The sequence below is a fragment of the Megalobrama amblycephala genome, linkage group LG3 (genome assembly GCF_018812025.1).
Source record: "Megalobrama amblycephala isolate DHTTF-2021 linkage group LG3, ASM1881202v1, whole genome shotgun sequence".
In the NCBI taxonomy this organism is placed as follows: Eukaryota; Metazoa; Chordata; class Actinopteri; order Cypriniformes; family Xenocyprididae; genus Megalobrama; species Megalobrama amblycephala.
In genome coordinates, this window is record NC_063046.1 from 60,186,799 (window position 1) to 60,208,072 (window position 21,274).

Genomic DNA, 21,274 nt, shown 5'->3' on the forward strand with positions numbered 1-21,274 from the left:
CTAAATCTAAAGTAATCTTGACAAACTATATATCATTTGAAAGCGTTCAGACTCTAGTTTTCATATTTGGTGATTTTCCAAAGAAATGACAGAGCAATAGATAAATAGCGATAGTCGAACTATAAGACACGCTCTGATTCTTTCTGTATGTTTTAGTGATTGAATTCAAATCAAATATTAACATTACTGAACAAACCTCTTCTGAACAGGATGTTAACATCATAAATATTTTGAAAAGTATGGAAATATATGCTTCAGATCACTCAAACCATATATGGAAGTGGAAGAGTCCTTATATGGTCACCGGTGGAGTCTGGGTGTCATCTAGTGGAGAAGTTTGGTACTGTGCACAAAACATCTTACTGAAAGTTGTTTTTTTGAGATATCAACCTTAAGTTTTGCACAGAACTTGTTCAGATATTTAACTTTGATTTTCTTGAAGTTTTAGAGCTGAACATGTTTGTAAAATATATATTTTATATAAAATATAAAAATATATATAGTATATATTTTAAATTTTCATAAACTTCTATAGCTTTTTTTTTTTAAATTTTACTTTACAACAGTCTTTATCTGTGAAGTGTTCCCTTTAAAAAGATACCAAACTTAAGCCTGATCAAGATTTTTAACAATTTAAGTTTGAAAAGTCATTTCTATGCTCAATAAGTTGGACAGACAATTAAAGGTAATTTTTTATATTTCTAAAAAAAAATTAATTTATGTTTGTGAAAATGTAATTTTTTTTTTTTTTTAAATATAAAAAAATACCTTTAATTGTCTGTCCCACATATTGAACCATATATTTCCATACTTTCCAAAATATTTACAAAGTAGACATCCTATTCAGAAGTAGTTTGTTCAGTAATGTTAATATTTGTTTTTGTATTTTGTATTATTTGCTTTTGAACGAACAGTACAAACGTATAAAATTTCTGTATGCACATTTCACAACACATCAGCGTGTTGAAACGCATGTTCATGACCCTAAATGAGAATAAGTCACAACATGTCAAGAAAAACAAGGTATAATTGTATTTTAGATATATTGAAAAAAGAAACATAAATAAACAAAAAAATTTTTTGTATTGAAATAAGTGAGGAAAAACTCCTTTTTAGTTTCATAGGGTAGTAAAAAACTAAAATAACAACATATAACCAAGAAATGTTGTTATTTAGGGTCTGTACTGTTGTCTTAGAGCATTAAAACAACACAAACGTAACAGAAATGTAGTGTGTATGTGTCAAAACTCAGCGTGTTGAAACTTTGCATGCATGTTCATGACCCTAAATGAGAAAGAGTCACAAAAAAAAAAAAAAAAAAAGTTAACTGATGTTTCTGACAACTCAAATACCAAAACCGGTCAAATTGACCTGCAACAGTACATAAGGTTAATTTAATTAATTTTAAAAATTTTTAAAAATTTTATTCTGTTTTAGTTTATTTTTTATTTTATTAATTTTTACAGTTTACAATTTTTCCACTTTTAGATTTTTCCACTTATTAGTCTACAAAAATGATTCATTCATCATCAATCAGACATCATTGGCTGTGACAACATTTGTCCAATGGCTCTGATTGACATATTGGATTCAGAATCAAAAGATTGGTAGATTCAGATTGGTATAAGTTTATTTCCATTTCAAATAAGTAATAGAAATAATAATAATAATAATAAAAAAAAAACAGTGACAAAAACAGTTCCCTTGCTTTGCCAGGCTCGGTTCTGTTGTTCTGCTTGACACATGGAGAAAACAAAGAAACAACAACAACAACAACATCATCATCATGACACTGAGATGAAACACTAGATAGACAGGAATGTGATGCAACAAAACTCCAAGTACAAATGAGACGGTTCCACAAAATCAAATCATCAAACACTTTCACATTCCAACAATATAAACTTCTTCCTGTGATTCTGAATCATTGAGTGCGAATCGTTCCACTCTGAGCGAATAAACTATGATATTGAGCGGACAGTTCGGCACCCCTCAGCGAATCACCAGTCAGTGAGGTTAAAGTTTTTATGCGGATAGTTTTAGTCACAAGACTAGACTAACGAGAGGCATGAGATGCGTCAGCTAAGTGGACAGGCGATGGCTCTCAAGTGACTATTAGTGGGTACATCACTAAAGCTTAAACTTCATTCAAACAAGGAGGAGAGACATGATGTTTAAGCATATAAACTATGGACAGAGTCTCCCAGCAACATCTGTGCATAGAGTTTGGGTTCCCCGAAACAAAATACATGTATAAAGTCACAAAAAACTGAACACTTCAACAGTTAAAGCACCAAGATGACGTCTTCCCTGGGAAAAGACGCAGTGACCACATTGGCCATGCTATGAGATGAGGACCTGTGTGTTTAAAACTGCCTGGGTGAAATGCTAGGACGAGTCCTCCTGGGCGTCTGGAGCAGTGCCGTTACTGGCCAGTAGGGGTGCTTGTGGCGAAATGGAGATCTTGAACGGCATGGCATCTTTGGCGAGCATCTTTTTGGTGGCGCTGACGAGACGGGAATAGTTATCCCGGTTGTACTCGGAGCTGTGCGGTTGTGTGCGCAGCAGGGGTGGGTTGTCCCGGTTCACGCGCGAGAGGAAGAGAGGAGGACGCCGCTGCCGCTCTCCGTCTTTCAGGGAGTCCGGCAGCGGTTTGTGTTTGCTCTCTGGCAGCAGCATGATGCACAGGACGGAGAGAACAGCGAAGGAGGCGAAGACCACGTGATGCAGGAAATAGCCGCCGTTATTCTGCAGCTCCATCAGAGACGACGCAGCCATTCCCACGCAGCCGGCGGCCATGATCAGACCCAGAGTCCCGCCACTGAGGGAGACACACAGTTAAACACTCAAATAACAATCCGTCTACTATGGGTTAATGCTCAAGTGATATAGGGTTTTTTCTTTCATTTTAAAGGGGTCATGATAGGAAGTATCAAATTTGCCTTGATATTTTGACATCTAACAGAGCATTTATTTAATCAAGCTCCAAAAATGTCTCGTTTGGATATTGTGGGATCTGTATGGAAGCTTGTTTCTGTCATGAAATAAAAAATAATAAAGGTAATTGCGACTTTTTATCTCACAATTCTGACTTTTTTCTCAGAATCGCGAGTTATAAAGTCAGAATTGTGAGATATAAAGTCAGAATTGCGAGATATAAAGTCAGAATTGTGAGATATAAAGTCGGAATTGCGTGTTATAAAGTCAGAATTGCGAGATATAAAGTCAGAATTGCGAGATATAAAGTCGGAATTGCGTGTTATAAATTCAGAATTGCGAGATATAAAGTCAGTATTGCATGATATAAAGTCGGAATTGCATGATATAAAGTCAGAATTGCGAGTTATAAAGTCAGAATTGTGAGATATAAAGTCGGAATTGCGAGATATAAAGTCAAAATTGCATGATATAAAGTCAGAATTGCAAGTTATAATGTCAGAATTGCATGATATAAAGTCAGAATTGCAAGTTATAATGTCAGAATTGCATGATATAATGTCAGAATTGCATGATATAAAGTCGGAATTGCGAGATATAAAGTCAAAATTGCATGATATAAAGTCAGAATTTCAAGTTATAATGTCAGAATTGCATGATATAATGTCAGAATTGCATGATATAAAGTCAGAATTGCAAGTTATAATGTCAGAATTGCATGATATAATGTCAGAATTGCATGATATAAAGTCAGAATTGCAAGTTATAATGTCAGAATTGCATGATATAATGTCAGAATTGCATGATATAAAGTCGGAATTGCGAGATATAAAGTCAGAATTGTGAGATATAAAGTCGGAATTGCGTGTTATAAATTCAGAATTGCGAGATATAAAGTCAGAATTGCATGATATAAAGTCGGAATTGCGAGACATAAAGTCGGAATTGCATGATATAAAGTCAGAATTGCATGATATAAAGTCGGAATTGCGAGATATAAAGTCGGAATTGCGTGTTATAAATTCAGAATTGCGAGATATAAAGTCAGAATTGCATGATATAAAGTCGGAATTGCGAGATATAAAGTCAGAATTGCGAGATATAAAGTCAGAATTGCATGATATAAAGTCGGAATTGCGAGATATAAAGTCAGAATTGCGAGATATAAAGTCAGAATTGCATGATATAAAGTCGGAATTGCGAGATATAAAGTCAGAATTGCATGATATAAAGTCGGAATTGCGAGATATAAAGTCAGAATTGCGAGATATAAAGTCGGAATTGCATGATATAAAGTCGGAATTGCATGATATAAAGTCGGAATTGTGAGATATAAAGTCGGAATTGCATGATATAAAGTCGGAATTGCGAGATATAAAGTCGGAATTGCGTGTTATAAATTCAGAATTGCGAGATATAAAGTCGGAATTGCATGATATAAAGTCGGAATTGTGAGATATAAAGTCGGAATTGCGAGATATAAAGTCGGAATTGCATGATATAAAGTCGGAATTGCATGATATAAAGTCGGAATTGCGAGATATAAAGTCAGAATTGCATGATATAAAGTCGGAATTGCGAGATATAAAGTCAGAATTGCGAGATATAAAGTCGGAATTGCATGATATAAAGTCGGAATTGCATGATATAAAGTCGGAATTGTATGATATAAAGTCGGAATTGTGAGATATAAAGTCGGAATTGCGTGTTATAAATTCAGAATTGCGAGATATAAAGTCGGAATTGCATGATATAAAGTCGGAATTGCGAGATATAAAGTCGGAATTGCATGATATAAAGTCGGAATTGCGAGATATAAAGTCGGAATTGCGAGATATAAAGTCGGAATTGCATGATATAAAGTCGGAATTGCGAGATATAAAGTCAGAATTGCGAGATATAAAGTCAGAATTGCATGATATAAAGTCGGAATTGCGAGATATAAAGTCAGAATTGCATGATATAAAGTCGGAATTGCGAGATATAAAGTCAGAATTGCGAGATATAAAGTCGGAATTGCATGATATAAAGTCGGAATTGCATGATATAAAGTCGGAATTGTGAGATATAAAGTCGGAATTGCATGATATAAAGTCGGAATTGCGAGATATAAAGTCGGAATTGCGTGTTATAAATTCAGAATTGCGAGATATAAAGTAGGAATTGCATGATATAAAGTCGGAATTGTGAGATATAAAGTCGGAATTGCATGATATAAAGTCGGAATTGCGAGATATAAAGTCGGAATTGCAAGATATAAAGTCGGAATTGCATGATATAAAGTCGGAATTGCATGATATAAAGTCGGAATTGCGAGATATAAAGTCGGAATTGCGTGTTATAAATTCAGAATTGCATGATATAAAGTCAGAATTGCGAGATATAAAGTCGGAATTGCGAGTTATAAAGTCGGAATTGTGAGATATAAAGTCAGAAAGAAAAAATCAAGTATCCTGACACTGATACTAGAATGGGCAGTCTTTGCAGTTTCTGCGATTTGGTTCTATTTATTAATTTTATAATAATATTTTTTCGTCAGATAGTAAAATGAAAGTATGCGGAAGATTGGTGTGCAAACGGTAGCTCAGGTGGGTCAAGAACAGACGAGGAGAAGCGTCAGTATAACACAACATCAGCATACGGGCGGGATTTGATTTCTCAGAGGACTGTTGAGTTTGCCAAAAAAAACAGCAGGTAATTTGCCCTGGAATTTTTACTGAGGTTGTGTGAGAAAAAACAGACATGGCAGATTCAGACAGGATTAAAATCACAAAGTACACATGAGAAACACACATTTGTCTAACGTCCTCCATTCTAAAATCAGTGTAATCACTCGCATTTGACTTCGACTGCTGAAATATTAGTATTTTGAAACTGACAACAAAAATGTAAAATATTGCTGGAGCTTACCGCACAACAGTGGGCATGACTTCACTGCCGAAGAACACGCTGAGCATGGCCAACGCCTGAGAGGAGAGGAGACCCACTACTGACAGAACCAGAACCAGCCCTCCATGCAGGTCTGAGAGAGAGAGAGAGAGAGAGAGGAGAATCAGCAATCTTTCAGTAGAAACCAAAATCTCCAGGATAGGTTGAAATGCAACTCTGCATTAGAGCCATACCTTTAAAAGGCTTTCAAAATTTCCACCGAGTTTGTTACAAAACATTCTGAGATTACCTTTTCCATGAAGGATACATTTCATATAGTGTGTTTGATTTCTGCTAAAATGTGTTATAATAGAGGTGTGAATGTTTGAGATGGGATTCGATTAAGTGCATTCATAAAATTATTTAACCCTCAGGTTGTGTTTGTGTCTTTATCACATCAGACTAAAACTTACTGACTTTACTCACTCAGGGTATAACTACTTCCCCCAACATCTTTTGAGGATTTTTGTAATTTTTGTGTTTTTTCCCCCCACCTTGTTACACTTGTGGTGTTCCCAGCCTACAAAAATAGCTTATAAATCTCTCACTACTCTATATTATCACCAAATATTGGATTCAATCTTGTCATCAACTTGTTTTCTTTTTATTAGGACAGGTTTTGTATTTCTTTTTTAAGCTGATTGATCGTAGGCCTCATTGATCTGAGAATGAATGGGGGAGACGAAAATCAGAGAAACATCATGTTCAGGAGCGTGTTCATCGTGTTCATGTTCACACGTGTGCTTGCAAAGATTAAGACCTTGGACCTGTGCATGTGTCGATACATGCGCGCACACACTTCTATGTACACAAACAAACTATTTTGTGTATTACAGGCTCTCTTTTTCACAGAGATGAACTTCATCCTCAGATCAATGAGGCCTTCGGTCAATCAGTTTCAAAAATAAATACAAAACCTGCCCTAACTGAAAGAAAACATGTTGACAAAAAGATTTATTTTTGGTGATAATATAGTATGACAAGTGATTTACAAGCATTGGTCATATTTGACCAGGAACACAAAAGGTGTTACAGGGTTTTCAACACAGGATAAGGGTTAGATGCTTCCCCTAATGTGTCTTTAAGTCAGGTGGCGAATTACACAGCGACCTTCAGGCGGTTAGAGAGTGAGCAGTTTAGACACTTGCAATACATGCACGTCTTTGAATAAGCAGGGTTCTCACCAAAACAAACAATTCAAAGACTGACGCATATGCATCATCAGGATTTGTAATCGATGCATGGAGAAAACGAGTGAATCCTTACACAGTTTCACTGATCAGGCTTTTGGAACAGCATGGTGTCGCGCTGGAAGAGGGACTTACACTGAGTGAGGGCCAGCAGCAGCAGTGAAGACAGACCCGTGACGATGGCCGACAGCAGCAGCATCCCCCTGCGGCCGAAGCGGTCCACAGACACACAGAGGAAGATGCAGGCCAGAGCTCCGGTCAACACGCGCAGGAAGTAGCTGAAGTAGAAGTGAGGCGAGTAGATGTGCAGGTTACGTGTGAAGCAGTACTGGATTCCTGTGCCGATGAAACTGAGGGTGACAGGAGAACATTTTCACTCCAATCAGAACGAATTGAGTTTTTTTGAAATCACATTTTTCAAAGGGGTCATATGATGCTTTTTAACGTTCTGCTCAAGTCGGACTTGCAAAGGTTGGTTCTGATTGATCATCCGATGCGGTAAAACCGATGACGTTATTAACTGTTTGTGTTGCTTTAGAAGGCTTGGAAGCTGAAACTCATGATTATAGTAAAGGGTGTTACATTTCTGACATACGCTTGAGGTGTTTGGCCAATGACAATGCACTGTGCCAGCTGGCCAATCAGAGCACTCTGGGCTTTTGAGGGCGGGGCTTTGTAGAAACCAGAACTCAATCAGAGCGTTTCAGACAGACTGGGAATAGAGGTGCTGCAATAATGCAAAAAGCATGTAAACCTACTCTATTACATCCAATAAACAAAATAATCAACTTATAGCATCATCTGACCCCTTTAAAGCAAATAAATGTGTCCAAATATATCTGGACTAAAACCGTGAAGCAGCAAAACATGTTGAGAGGTTTGTATATGACACACGACAACTGATTTTTTCCAAATACTTCAAATATGTTTACAAAATAAAACATAATACACACAAATCAATGCTACTGTTAGCAGAACTGCCATTTGCATATTATTTGTGCAAAATGCAAATCAATTCCAAATCATGTGATGCTGAAAATGTACTATGTTCAGAAGATTTCTGAAAAGTTCATGCTTTGTTGGCTAATATTACCCACAACTCCTTTCTCATTGGAAGAGGAGGAGTTTGTGTTGATTCACTTGTGTCCAATTGATCCTTCGACGGGAGTTTGATTGACAGGCGAGCTAACCAATCATAACGCCGAATCCGCCATTTTGTCCGACAAAGCAGTCAGGAGTTAGAAGATTAACCTCGGTGGACTTGAACTTGAAAAATGGCGTGTATTTACATCTTTCCGCATTTTAAACAACATTCCTTCTGATTTTCATTCATGTTTATTTGATGCTATAAATTAACTAGTAGACAAAGCAACAGTAACTAAGGAGGGCGGGTCTTTGCGAAGGGTAGCAAAAAATAGCGATTTCTTCAGCACTTTTTATTATTACATACTCAAACGTGCAACACAAGTATGAGATTGGCGTGCAGCCACGGTTTCTAGTGTAACTCACAGAGTGAAACCCAGAATGAGGCAGTTTTTCCAGATGACTCTGGTGTGACGCAACTCTACCACATGATGATACTCTGGCTGGACGTCTTCAGGGAATGCCTCATCTATCTCTACAGAGAGAGGGAAGCAATTAGAGAGTTAAAGAGGAAAGAGAAATGGCGGAGTAGATTTCTGATCAGCACATTCCAAGGATAATTCTCAGGGAGGGACGGGCTCGATTCCTCAATTTAAACACCTTAAATAGATCTATTCACCATCCATGATTTGTCGTAATGTGATTCAGCTAGTGAGCTGGGATATCATATGCATAAAAAAAAACAAAAAACACACAGCCTCATCATGAGACCATCGATACCCTCAAGAGCTTCAATATATCCTGTGAAATGTATAATCACACCATAACAGCTCAGCTGACTGATTAGACAGTGTTCTATAACTAAGCCATAAAATATCTCTGATCATCACTGGGATTGTCTCAAATGTCGCCCTCAGGCGTCGGGGTCTTCAACACCACAAACTGACTGTTGGGTAGTAATTTGGGTAGATTTATGACTTTATCACGATTTTTTGGTTGGTTTTACAATTTTGCAAGTGACTGAGCACTACAGCCAAACTGTTTATGTTAACTGTGTGTGTGTTTGACAGTGTGTATAAGACGTGAAAGATAACTTAGTTTAGTACTCGCACGCTGTTTGACAGGCTTTTAGTGTGTGCGCTTTGAGTGTATGTGCTCAGATAATAAAATGTTTAACCGGCAAGGCTTCGTTCATGATCAAAAATTGTGATAAAGCACACCCCAAATACAGGAAATACATTATACAAGTAGACAAGTGGTCAAGTGTGGGTATTGGGACAGGCCCACTGGGTCTACAGATATACAGTATACAAGAGAACGTGGCATATTTAAAACCCACAACATGAGACTATAGTTCTGTTTTTTGATGTTTGGGAGGCCGAGATCCGTACCTGAGAGCAGTGTTTCAGCAGGGAAGAGCTCATCACTCACACACAACCCATTCCGTACGGAAAAAGACTGGAGACACTTCTTTGCTTGAGGAATTTGATACGTGGCCAAGAGCCAACGAGGAGATTCTGGGAACACTGAAGCACAGCTTCACACACACACACACACACACACACACACACACACACACACACACACACACACACACACACACACACACACACACACACACACAGAGAAAGAGATACAATGAATAGGCAATATAGTGCATATATTTAGCAAAATGCTCCCCTCTAAGTTCATTTCAAAGTATAAGGACAGCATTTATATGACTCACCACCAATAGGACAGCAGTAGCAGCAGGGGCAGTGTGGTGACAGCCTGAAGTACTGGCCAATCACGGCAAAGCACTGCAAGCCCCGGCAACAAAAGCTCTGCAAACACCGCAAAGAAGCCACTGACCATAGACACCATGAGTCTGTGAGACGGGTCACACCATTCCAGTCCTGGACCATGTAGAAAAAAAGAGAAATAAAGTGAGAGAGAGAGACAAGTGACACTGTGTCCTAACCAGACACAAACAAATCACAGCCAATCAGAAGAGCGTGTGGGCGGAGTTTCTCTGCACTCGCAACCAAATAGATCCAAAATCACAGCCAATCAGAAGAGCGTGTGGGTGGAGTCGCTCTGCAAGCGCACTGTACTCGCAACCAAATAGAGCCAAAATCACAGCCAATCAGAAGAGCGTGTGGGCGGAGTCTCACTGCACTCGCAACCAAATAGATCCAAAATCACAGCCAATCAGAAGAGCGTGTGGGCGGAGTCTCTCTGCAAATGCACTGCACTCGCAACCAAATAGATCCAAAATCACAGCCAATCAGAAGAGCGTGTGGGCGGAGTCACTCTGCAAATGCACTGCACTCGCAACCAAATAGATCCAAAATCAAGCCAATCAGAAGCATGTGGGCGGAGTCGCTCTGCAAGCGCACTGTACTCGCAACCAAATAGAGCCAAAATCACAGCCAATCAGAAGAGCGTGTGGGCGGAGTCTCACTGCACTCGCAACCAAATAGATCCAAAATCACAGCCAATCAGAAGAGCGTGTGGGCGGAGTCTCTCTGCACTCGCAACAAAATAGATCCAAAATCAAGCCAATCAGAAGCATGTGGGCGGAGTCGCTCTGCAAGCGCACTGCACTCGCAACCAAATAGATCCAAAATCACAGCCAATCAGAAGCATGTGGGCGGAGTCTCTCTGCACTCGCAACCAAATAGATCCAAAATCAAGCCAATCAGAAGCATGTGGGCGGAGTTGCTCTGCAAGCGCACTGCACTCGCAACCAAATAGATCCAAAATCACAGCCAATCAGAAGCATGTGGGCGGAGTCTCTCTGCACTCGCAACCAAATAGATCCAAAATCACAGCCAATCAGAAGCATGTGGGCGGAGTCTCTCTGCACTCGCAACCAAATAGATCCAAAATCACAGCCAATCAGAAGCATGTGGGCGGAGTCTCTCTGCACTCGCAACCAAATAGATCCAAAATCACAGCCAATCAGAAGCATGTGGGCGGAGTCTCTCTGCACTCACAACCAAATAGATCCAAAATCAAGCCAATCAGAAGCATGTGGGCGGAGTCTCTCTGCACTCGCAACCAAATAGATCCAAAATCAAGCCAATCAGAAGCATGTAGGCGGAGTCTCTCTGCACTCGCAACCAAATAGATCCAAAATCACAGCCAATCAGAAGCATGTGGGCGGAGTCTCTCTGCACTCGCAACCAAATAGATCCAAAATCAAGCCAATCAGAAGCATGTGGGCGGAGTCGCTCTGCAAGCGCACTGCACTCGCAACCAAATAGATCCAAAATCACAGCCAATCAGAAGCATGTGGGCGGAGTCTCTCTGCAAGCACACTGCACTCGCAACCAAATAGATCCAAAATCACAGCCAATCAGAAGCATGTGGGCGGAGTCTCTCTGCACTCGCAACCAAATAGATCCAAAATCAAGCCAATCAGAAGCATGTGGGCGGAGTCGCTCTGCAAGCGCACTGCACTCGCAACCAAATAGATCCAAAATCACAGCCAATCAGAAGCATGTGGGCGGAGTCTCTCTGCACTCGCAACCAAATAGATCCAAAATCACAGCCAATCACATTAGATGCATTTAACCCAGCAATCCATGTTCCCACTGTTATACGGTAGGGGGCGCTATTACGCAAATTCTGAAAAAGGGTACAGAATCTTCGGATCAAAACAGGCAAAAAAAGGAGCAGAAACAAGCGATAAAAGCATTGCTTATGCACGTTTTGATCTTTTTGGAAAAAAGATTAAAAAAAATAAAAAAATGCAATTTTCGCATTTTTTTATGAATCTTACACATTCAATAATGCATGAAGCTAGAATAAATACACAAATATTCATACAACAAAACATTCTGGGCTCATGAACGTTTTGTGAAAATGACCAAAAATGCTGGCAATTTTTTTTTTTAACGAAACGCTGGTGGGGAAAGAGTTCACATTAAATAAAGCACATGATCAGTACTTGAGATTATCATTGTCATACTTTACATGTAGTTGTTCCAGCTGCGACATTGAAAAAAACTGAAAAATACATTGAATAAAAAAAGAATCGTCGCAGCTGGACAGAACAAACACTCTAATTAACTTGGAAAAGGTGCCTTTCCAGACTTGACCCCAAACCAGCAGAGGAGTGATGCTGGAAACTGACGCAGGACTGAGGTCAGCGATGACTTCTGTACACGACCTCAGATGCATGGCTGGATTAAATGAAATTTTATTATGAACTCCATTATGATGGGTAAGATCGACCTTAACTCTAGGAAAAAGTCTGTCACTTCCTACAATCCTCTACACAACAGGAAGTCGTTTTGTCCTCCATCCGATTATTGTTCCTGAAGTCTTGCAGCACAACAGATCACTGAAACTACTCTCATTCTTTTCCCATATGACTTCAGTTTTCATAAAATACAAGTACAAATATTTCAAGAGAAAAGTACACGCACACACATACTTCTAACCTTTAATACTGATCTTAAACATTTTCAAATAACAGTAGACAAATATATAAACTTATAAGGAATATTTTTTTCATTTGAATGTTTTTGAAATAAGACTTCTGCTCACCAAGGCTGCGTTTATTTGATAAAAAATACAGTAAAAACAGTAAAATTGTTAAATATTATTACAATTTAAAATAAGTGTTTTCTATGTGAATATATTTTAAAGTGTAATTTATTCCTGTGATCAAAGCTGAATTTATCATCATCATTTCTCCAGTCTTCAGTGTCACATGATCCTTCAGAAATCATTCTGATATGATGATTTGCTACCTAATATCTTTGTAGAAACCATGATTTCATGTTTATTTGATGAATAGAAAGCATTTATTTGAAATAGAAATCTTTTGTAACATTATAAATGTCTTTATTGTTACTTTTGATCAATTTAATGCGTCTAAATCATACTCGCAATTTACACAAAAATATGAAACAGCACAACATTGAAAATCAGAAATGTTTCTTGATCGTCAAATCATCATATTAGAATGATTTCTGAAGGATCATGTGACACTGAAGACTGGAGTAATGATGCTGAAAATTCAGCTTTGCCATCAGAAATAAATTACACTTTAAAACATATTCAAATGGAAAACAGTTCTTTTCAATTGTAAATTTTTTAACTGTTTTACTGTATTTTTGATCAAATAAATGGAGTCATGGTGAGCAGAAGAGACTTCTTACACTAATAAACTAAATAAACTGTCAACAAGAGTCCAGCACACATGGAAACTCTTTCAACACTGTTACTGTAAACTGGACAACAGTAATAAAGACTGTGTAGGGATCTGACTGGTACAGTATATAAGCAAAACATGTTAAATACGTGGACGGGTCGAGTGTGTACGTGACTGTGTTTACATCCAGTTCCTCGTCACACCCACACTTTTCTGCGAGAGCTCACTAAAGGGGTTTGCGTGTTGGAAAGACCATCAGCACGCACATACACTCTCAACTAACAATCACAGGAAGTGCGGGACGAGAACACAGACCTCTGGAAAGAACAGAGAGCAGATCTTGTCTGTTCTTCATAATGATTCACTATCAGCACTATCAGAGAATCGGGACAGCAGACAGAGCGCCCTGTGAACTCTCCTCAGACAGTGATGAAACAGAGACAGATCTGAGGTTTGGAACAGTGTGTCCGTGAGATAGAACTGGAATGCCGCGCACTGCTGTTCCCTGTCAATCGCCTGACCCTCCGCTGCAAACGGAGAAACCCCATGGAACATTCCAGACGGCCTCCCGCTGACGCTCCAAACCAACATCCAGCAACAAGTGCGACACTCCTTATCAAAAGTGTCCTATTGATCAAGAACTTCTGCACACTACCAGTAGAAAGTGTTGTGTATCCTAGGGTTGAAGGAGTTTCCATGTCTGCTTTTCTTTCACTTTATTTAGTTTGATAAAGAGTATGAATGTATCAGGGTTAAAGTATTAAATACATTTCTGTTAACTGAAATAAAGCTTAAATAAAATATAAAAATGTTGAAATTATACTAAAATGAAAATTAGAAATGTTGCCAACACTAAACTGAAATGCATTTTAGATGAAGCACTAAAATTATTAACTGGAAAATTAACATTAATTACGATTAAATTAAACCTAAACAGCAATATTTAAAAACGCAAAATAAAATAAAATAAAAAAACCCTAATAAAACGACAAAAGCACATACCAAAATGACTAAAAATTAAACTAAGATTAACATGAAAACTAAAAATGTCAAAATAAATGGTAAATCATAATATTAATAAAACTAAAATAAAAACTAAAATAACACTGGTATGTTTGAGATTCTCAAATTCCTACTATTTATATTTGGCTAGTGTCATTTCAAAAGGTTTTTTTTTTATTTTATTTTTTTAGATTTGTTAAAGTTAGACTTCTTAATATTCCTCTATTAATATTCTAATATTCATCTATTTATTGTGAACAATACAGCAGGAGGAAAAAAAAAATTCTAATGCATTTTTTGTAAAAAAGTGTACAGAGTTGCTATTAGCGACCCAAAGTCACTTGATGGAGGATCTGGATTTTGATCCTCGAAAATATGGATTTTGAAGATGAAAATTATAGTTTTGAGAATATGGTTGAGATGGCGAAATATGAGCTGATGCTGAATGTACGGGGAAATGAGCTCTGACGATGACAGTGATGATGGGAAAAATCATCTACTCAAATTAAGTTTCAAAAGGTAATGAAATATGATTCATGTAATTCTTCTGTAGATGTTATTAAAATATCAGGAGAGTTTTATAGTAGAGATGCACCGATTGCAATTTTCTTGTCCTATTCCTGTTGGTTTTTTTTGTAAGTGTGACCTGCCGTTACCAATTTTTGCCGATTCCGAAATATAATCGACAGCATATACAAACAAAAATCTACTTCTCTTCAATGCAAAATTTTATTTTCATGAATAAACCACAAGTGAAAAGTCAGTAATAAAATAAGAACAAATAAACAAGTTGCAAACAACAGCACAAATAAATACAATAGAATACAGAGAGCTATGAAAGTTTTTCAGGTGGTCCTTACAGTATATTCAGGTAAGAAATACTACAGAAATTAAATGTAAAATAACACTGGATAGTCTTCAATTTAAAAATTAAATACAGATTAACGCTTACAATTAAAGTTATTGAGTCATAAGCAGTGAGTGATTTTCTCAGCAGGTTTATTAGGCTGCTGTCACTTTAAGAGCTAATGCACAGATCCAATATACTGATACACAACTTACGTTATGTTTCTCAACTATTTACGTTCCAAAACTGACTGTGTTTAACTAAATATGGGCATTTTGACAAAATTATGTGAGTATGTGACCGTTTAAGAGCAATAAGCCACAAAAAAAACCTCGCGAGCTGTTTGAGAGACGCCGCACTTACATAGACGGTGTGAGCGCGAAACCTGCGGGAATGAGTAAAAATTCGCAATACAAGAACTATTCAACCGGAGCGAATGAGATGAACGAGTGAGAGGCGGTGGGGTGTGTGTCAATTCACCGTCGGAGAGAAGAAAGAGTGAAAACGAGCAGCTGGTATCGGTGTAGCGATACTACGGAAAAGGATATCGTTTCAGATATTTCAGTATCGATACGTATTGGAATATTGATATTTTTGACAACACTAGTGTCTAATTCGGTTTGTTGTTCCGAATGTTTTCATGGTGGTCCCCCTGTGGTTTACTTTGGCCTTACAAGTATTAATTTCGCCGCTGACAACAAAACGGACCGGCTCAGAATCAGAAAGACGTGAGATTGACCGACCGGTCACTGATCAGAGCCGATCATGCGGGAAATCGGCAGATTCTGATCTCGATCGGTGCATCTCTATTTTATACTAAATGCAGCAGTTAGAGATCCAGATCCGGGTCGCTAAAGACCCGAATATGCAATAGTACTTGTAGTATTTGTATTTTATGGAAATTGATGGACAAATTCAAAAAATGAAAAAGTAGTTTCAGTGATCCATTGTGCTGCAAGACTTCAGGAACAATAATCGGATGGAGGAAAAGAGGACTTGCTGCTGTAGAGGATTGTAGGACTTTTTGCATAGTCAAATCTATCAAATATTGACCTGGAGTGAACAAGTATCTCACAAAACCACCTGTGTACAGCAAACAGACTTTTAGTCCTTTTGAGTCTTACAAAACTTATCAGCTGCAGACTCAGGAAGTGGTCACATGTACTTACGTGCGATGTAAGATGACAAAAACACTCCGGCTAACATTGAGCCTTGGCAGAGGCGGAGAAACGGGAAAACAGAAGGACTGTTAGAAAGACAAGCCATGACTCCCAGCAGCCCCGAGAGAAGCAGCGACAGCAGCAGCGCACACCGACGACCCAACCTGAACAAACACAGAGCGTCAGCATGACACAACGGTACATGTTTCACTCAAAATAAAGATATTTGGAGAGTTCTGTTAGTGGTTATTCTGCTAGGACACTCGTAAACTTGAGAACTGACTTCATTTTAACTTTGATCACATTTAGAAAACAACTAGTGTAATAATAATGTAGGAAGACCCACCAGTCACAGAGAGTGCCGAGCAGAATGTATCCCAGAGTCCAGCCCGTCATGAAACAGATGTGCTGGAGCGGGATCTTCCAGTAGTCGGCACACACCAAGTTCCACTGTCGGCATGAAGAGGAAACAGAGACACTTTCAATTTTTTCAAAATACCCTGTTGGAAAAATCAGGCAACGATGGCTTACGATGGTCAAAGTGTTTTTGGAAAATGGCAGCCGGTTGTTTTCCAGCCCTAACAAGCTTGACTGAGATGCTCTAGCAAGTCAAAGTCAGCTGATCAACCATCTATTGGATAAGATAATGACTATAAACCATTTAAATCTAGCTAGAACCATCAGAAGGCGTTTGAGTTGGATATTACAAGGTAAATAAATGTAATGTAAAAAAAAAGTATGGATGCATGGTATATCAGCCACCATATCGGTATTGGCTAATATATGTTAATTTTTTATGTTATCGTTATCAGCCCAATAAGAAAATTTGGCCGATATATTAAAACCGATAAATAATGGATTATTTCCTTCAGCTGAGACACTTCAGCTGCGCACTGTTCACCGTGATGGCTTGAATTGCTTGAAATATGATTAAAATAACTTGAAAAAGGATAATACAGTTAAGTGAAACATGTCATATAGGCTACATAAAATTATAATGAGAACATTATTATTGTGTGTTTGGGACATGGATTTTAATGGTAAAACTTTTGTTTTTGTAATCAGGCTCTCAAAAATTACATAAAAATTTGGATTTAGATTTATCAGTCAATATATCTGTTATCGGCTTTCAAATATAATGAATTATCGGTATCGGCCAAAATTTTCTTATCAGTACATCCCTAAAAAAGAAATTTTTTTTTTTTTTAAAAAGAAATACATTTCCAAGTAAATAAAAGAATATAGAGTCTGTCACAGACACTGTGCTGATGTCAATCGAACGTATCCTTTTCAAATATTTGAAAACTGAAATCATTTAAACATTTGGGTCATTGACAAATAAGGTTTTTAAAAGTGTAAAAAAAACACATAACGGAGATATAATTAATTTTGAAGTTTTATTAAGTGATAAAATGTTATTATGTGGTTTTTATAATCAATCAACACTGCTTTTGTAATTTTTTTTAAAAATTTGTCACCAAAAAAAGTCATTTGGTTTAACCAAATTTCAGTTTTACCAAATGACGATATTTTTAATCAGTGCTAACAGGCTGATATCTAGCAAAAGGACAATCAAACGTTTTATATTTAGTACAAGTTTTTCAAATATTACGACATTTTCCATGTTTTATAGCGGTTGTACCGAATGACCTGATGTTTCGGGACATGCGTATGAGAGTGAAAACATGAATTTATCAAATAGTTAAAAGAGAGTTTTCACGACCATGTGGTCCTTTGCAGGTGTCTGAATGATGTCACTTCCTGTCACATGATGTTGAATACATGACTTGACACTGATCCAAAATGGTCCCTTTATATTGGTTACTCCAAATGACATCAATGAAATTCATTTTTCCGGACATTTTTTTTCATAAGCAACGACTTCTACCCATAATTTTAACGCCATTTTGCACTATGTTGATATATGATGTTATAAAATCATGCCAGAATAAAAAATATGTACATTTATAACAGTTTAAGATATTTTAATCACTAATTAAATGTCTGTATTGGCGTTTGGACGGTTAAACCAAATGCCCTTTTGACACTTCAAAATCTTTAAAATACCTTTATATGAAGCAAAATATAATTAAAACCTTTTGGATTCAATAAAAGAGAATTAGTTGTACTACTTTACATACTTTGGATGTCATATCTTTGTTTTTATTATTATTAACGCCTTTGGTCATTGACCCAAATACAAAAACACCCACTAAATCTTAAGGCGGCTGACGAAGTATAGAGTAGATGTGACTTTTTTTTTATTATATAATCAACTTCTATTATTACATTACAGCTAATGTGAAGCCATGCCGCTCCAGTTTTACAACCACCCTCTGCCTTGTTCTGCTTCCAGAAGGATCTTCCAACAAACAAATCCATACAGACACAGAAAAAGCTTCTTTTTTCCATCATGGAAAAGGAAACATATTGCTAGTCAAGGACACACGAAAAGCTCCTGGCTCTTTACGTCCTGTGGAACAGGAACTCGTTCACCGCCGTTCCCTGTGCTTCCAATGATTCGTTCAGGGTCTCATAGATTATATTTGCAGCTTTATGACTTCATAATCTTAATCACAACATTCTGAACCATATAGTTAGCCAACAACAAAAACTACTAAGCTGTATTTTCAGACAATTTTATATGATTTATTACTGGATCATGTATGGTTAATACTAATCTAGATGGGTCAGTCTGAGTAGTATACAAATTACATATCACTATTATTTAAATTTAGGAGGTTTTCTGGAATCACACCACATTAATTTAGCCATCTAAATAGGGACATTCATTTGGGAAGAGTCACGTCAACGAAGCAGTTCATAGATCCGATTCACTGATTCTTTTTTTGAGTTTTCGCTGAAACTCTTGCGCAATAATGTTTAATTTTAGTAGGAAAAATCACAAAGGTTGATCATCAAGTTCTTGAAAATTGTGGCCAATGTTATGTTGTTTACAACATTGTTATCAAAGTATAAATTAATACTGATCGTTGACACTTCAAAATCTTTAAAATACCTTTATATGTAGCAAAATATAATTAAAACCTTTTGGATTCAATAATTTCTGGAATCACACCACATTAATTTAGCCATCTAAATAGGAACATCACAGAGACTTCTATCTCCTAACCATAATCATAAACTTCCTACATTTTTATATAAACAAACAAACTTTTACATACAAAGCAGAAATTTGCGGGTATGAATTTGTCCACCAAATATGGTTAAACATGAATATTGTTCTCGCAAATCTACCACCCGTGTCTCTTTTGCTTCTTTTTAATAAAAAAATCTATATATAATTATAATCAAAATAATTAAAGGAATAGTTCAGTTTTTCCAAACCTTTAAGAATTTTTTCTTCTGCTGAACAAAAAAGATGATATTTTGAAGAATGTTTGCAACCAAACAGTTGGACCCCATTGACTCCCATTATAATTTTTTCTTCTTCTCCCATACTCAACTGTTTGGTTGCCCATATTCCTCTTTTGTGTTTATTATCAGAGAAAAGAAACTCATACAGGTTTGAAACAACTCGAGGGTGAGTAAATGACAGAATTTAAATTTTTGGGTGAACTGTACCTTTAAATCATAATTCTGAGGTTTAAAGGAGAGGTTCGCGTACTAACCTCGGTTACTAGATTGTTCTGGAGTCCCGCGGGTTTGGCGTACTCCCATCCTCCAGTGCAGGGCACCACGTCCCGCGGCACATTCCCCGTCAAGTTGCTTACATTCCCCGGGTACTTGTAGAGCTCGCAGCGGCTGAACCCGGAGCCCTTCAGCCAGGGGACGGTGAGGTTGAGGTACGCCTGTCTGGAGAGGTTTCCGAGCGGCAGTAGCGCCAGATCAGGTTTGCAGTGGTAAGACTCGGGGACGAGCGTGAAGAAAACATCGCTGAAAAGATTCAGCGACACCGCAAAGTTCGGAAACCAGCTGAAAAGCGTTATGATCCTGTTGTATCGCCCATATCCGCCGACCTGAGGGTATATTTTAGTTTCAAACTCCATAACTAGAGTCCTTATCGAGGAAAACAGCTGTTTTTCACAGACATTTCACCCTGGAGCGCTGAGAAACGCACTGCTGTCCACAAACACACGGACTGATAGTGATGAAGCACAGGAGAGTCTGATTCATTTGGGAAGAGTCATGTCAACGAAGCAGTTCATAGATCCGATTCACTGATTCTTTTTTGAGTTCTCGCTGAAACTCTTGCGCAATAATGTTTCATTTTAGTAGGAAAAGTTCAAGTTCTTGAAAGTTGTGTCAAATGTTATGTTGTTTACAACATTGTTATTGTTATCAAAATATAAATTAATACTAATCATTATTAGCTCTTTTCACAGACTGATGACGTGTTTTAACGGTCATCAATATCGTAAATCCTGCAATATTTTCATTTTTTTTTTTTAAAAGTATGCATATTTATAACACTATACTTAGTATTATATTATATTTGCATCAAATTACAAAAAACTAGTTAACGCTGTTGTGAGGGTGACGGTAAAAATGACATCTTTTTCTCTTCTGACTGCCGATATCGATCGCTTTTTATTTTTTCCTCCACTATTGTGGAGTTTTTCTTCTGCTATTTGAGCAAATGGAAACACAAAAATATATTTAATGTATTTTCTTATTCACCGCTATAGATTTTACTCAACTATGACGACTTCCGCTTCTGAGAAAAGGATCTATTCTTAGTTTTCACACATCACAGATTTAAGGCCCGTTCACACCAAGAACGATAACTATAAATATATAACGATAACACTGACGATATTCAGTTTTGTGTCTGTCTCTTTAAATGCTCGAGCTCGTTAATGTCTGGCGGATTCTGATTGGCTGTCATTTTTTGTCAAATTTTTTAAAAAACTATCGTTTTAGTTTCTTTGTTCTATTTTCGTTAATTGTGGTGTGATGCTATTCTTTTATATTTAGAACGATTATTTATATATCGTTATCGTTCATGTAGATTGTGTGA

At 37.3% G+C, this 21,274-nt stretch overlaps 1 protein-coding gene across 1 annotated transcript; it reads right to left on the bottom strand.

Moving 5' to 3' along the window:
* Nucleotides 1–1,612: 1,612 nt before the first annotated feature.
* slc22a31 (solute carrier family 22 member 31) lies at nt 1,613–20,445 on the bottom strand. The gene is made up of 9 exons (XM_048186350.1): nt 19,926–20,445; nt 16,640–16,743; nt 16,303–16,457; nt 9,865–10,033; nt 9,530–9,675; nt 8,565–8,673; nt 7,191–7,405; nt 5,848–5,959; nt 1,613–2,821 (listed from the first exon to the last, which is right to left on the bottom strand). Exons 1-9 carry the CDS (start codon nt 20,301–20,303, stop codon nt 2,389–2,391), a joined length of 1,821 nt encoding a protein of 606 aa, XP_048042307.1. The 5' UTR covers nt 20,304–20,445; the 3' UTR covers nt 1,613–2,388.
* Between the last annotated feature and the right edge of the window lie 829 nt (nt 20,446–21,274).

Coding starts and splice junctions, on each gene's coding strand:
- slc22a31 (XM_048186350.1), bottom strand. CDS start 20,303: ATGGAGTTTGAAACTAAAATATACCCTCAGGTCGGCGGATATGGGCGA. Junction 9,676..9,864: donor CTACTGCTGTCCTATTGGTG/GTGAGTCATATA, acceptor GTGTGTGTGAAG/CTGTGCTTCAGTGTTCCCAG. Junction 7,406..8,564: donor CTCATTCTGGGTTTCACTCT/GTGAGTTACACT, acceptor TGTCACCCTCAG/TTTCATCGGCACAGGAATCC.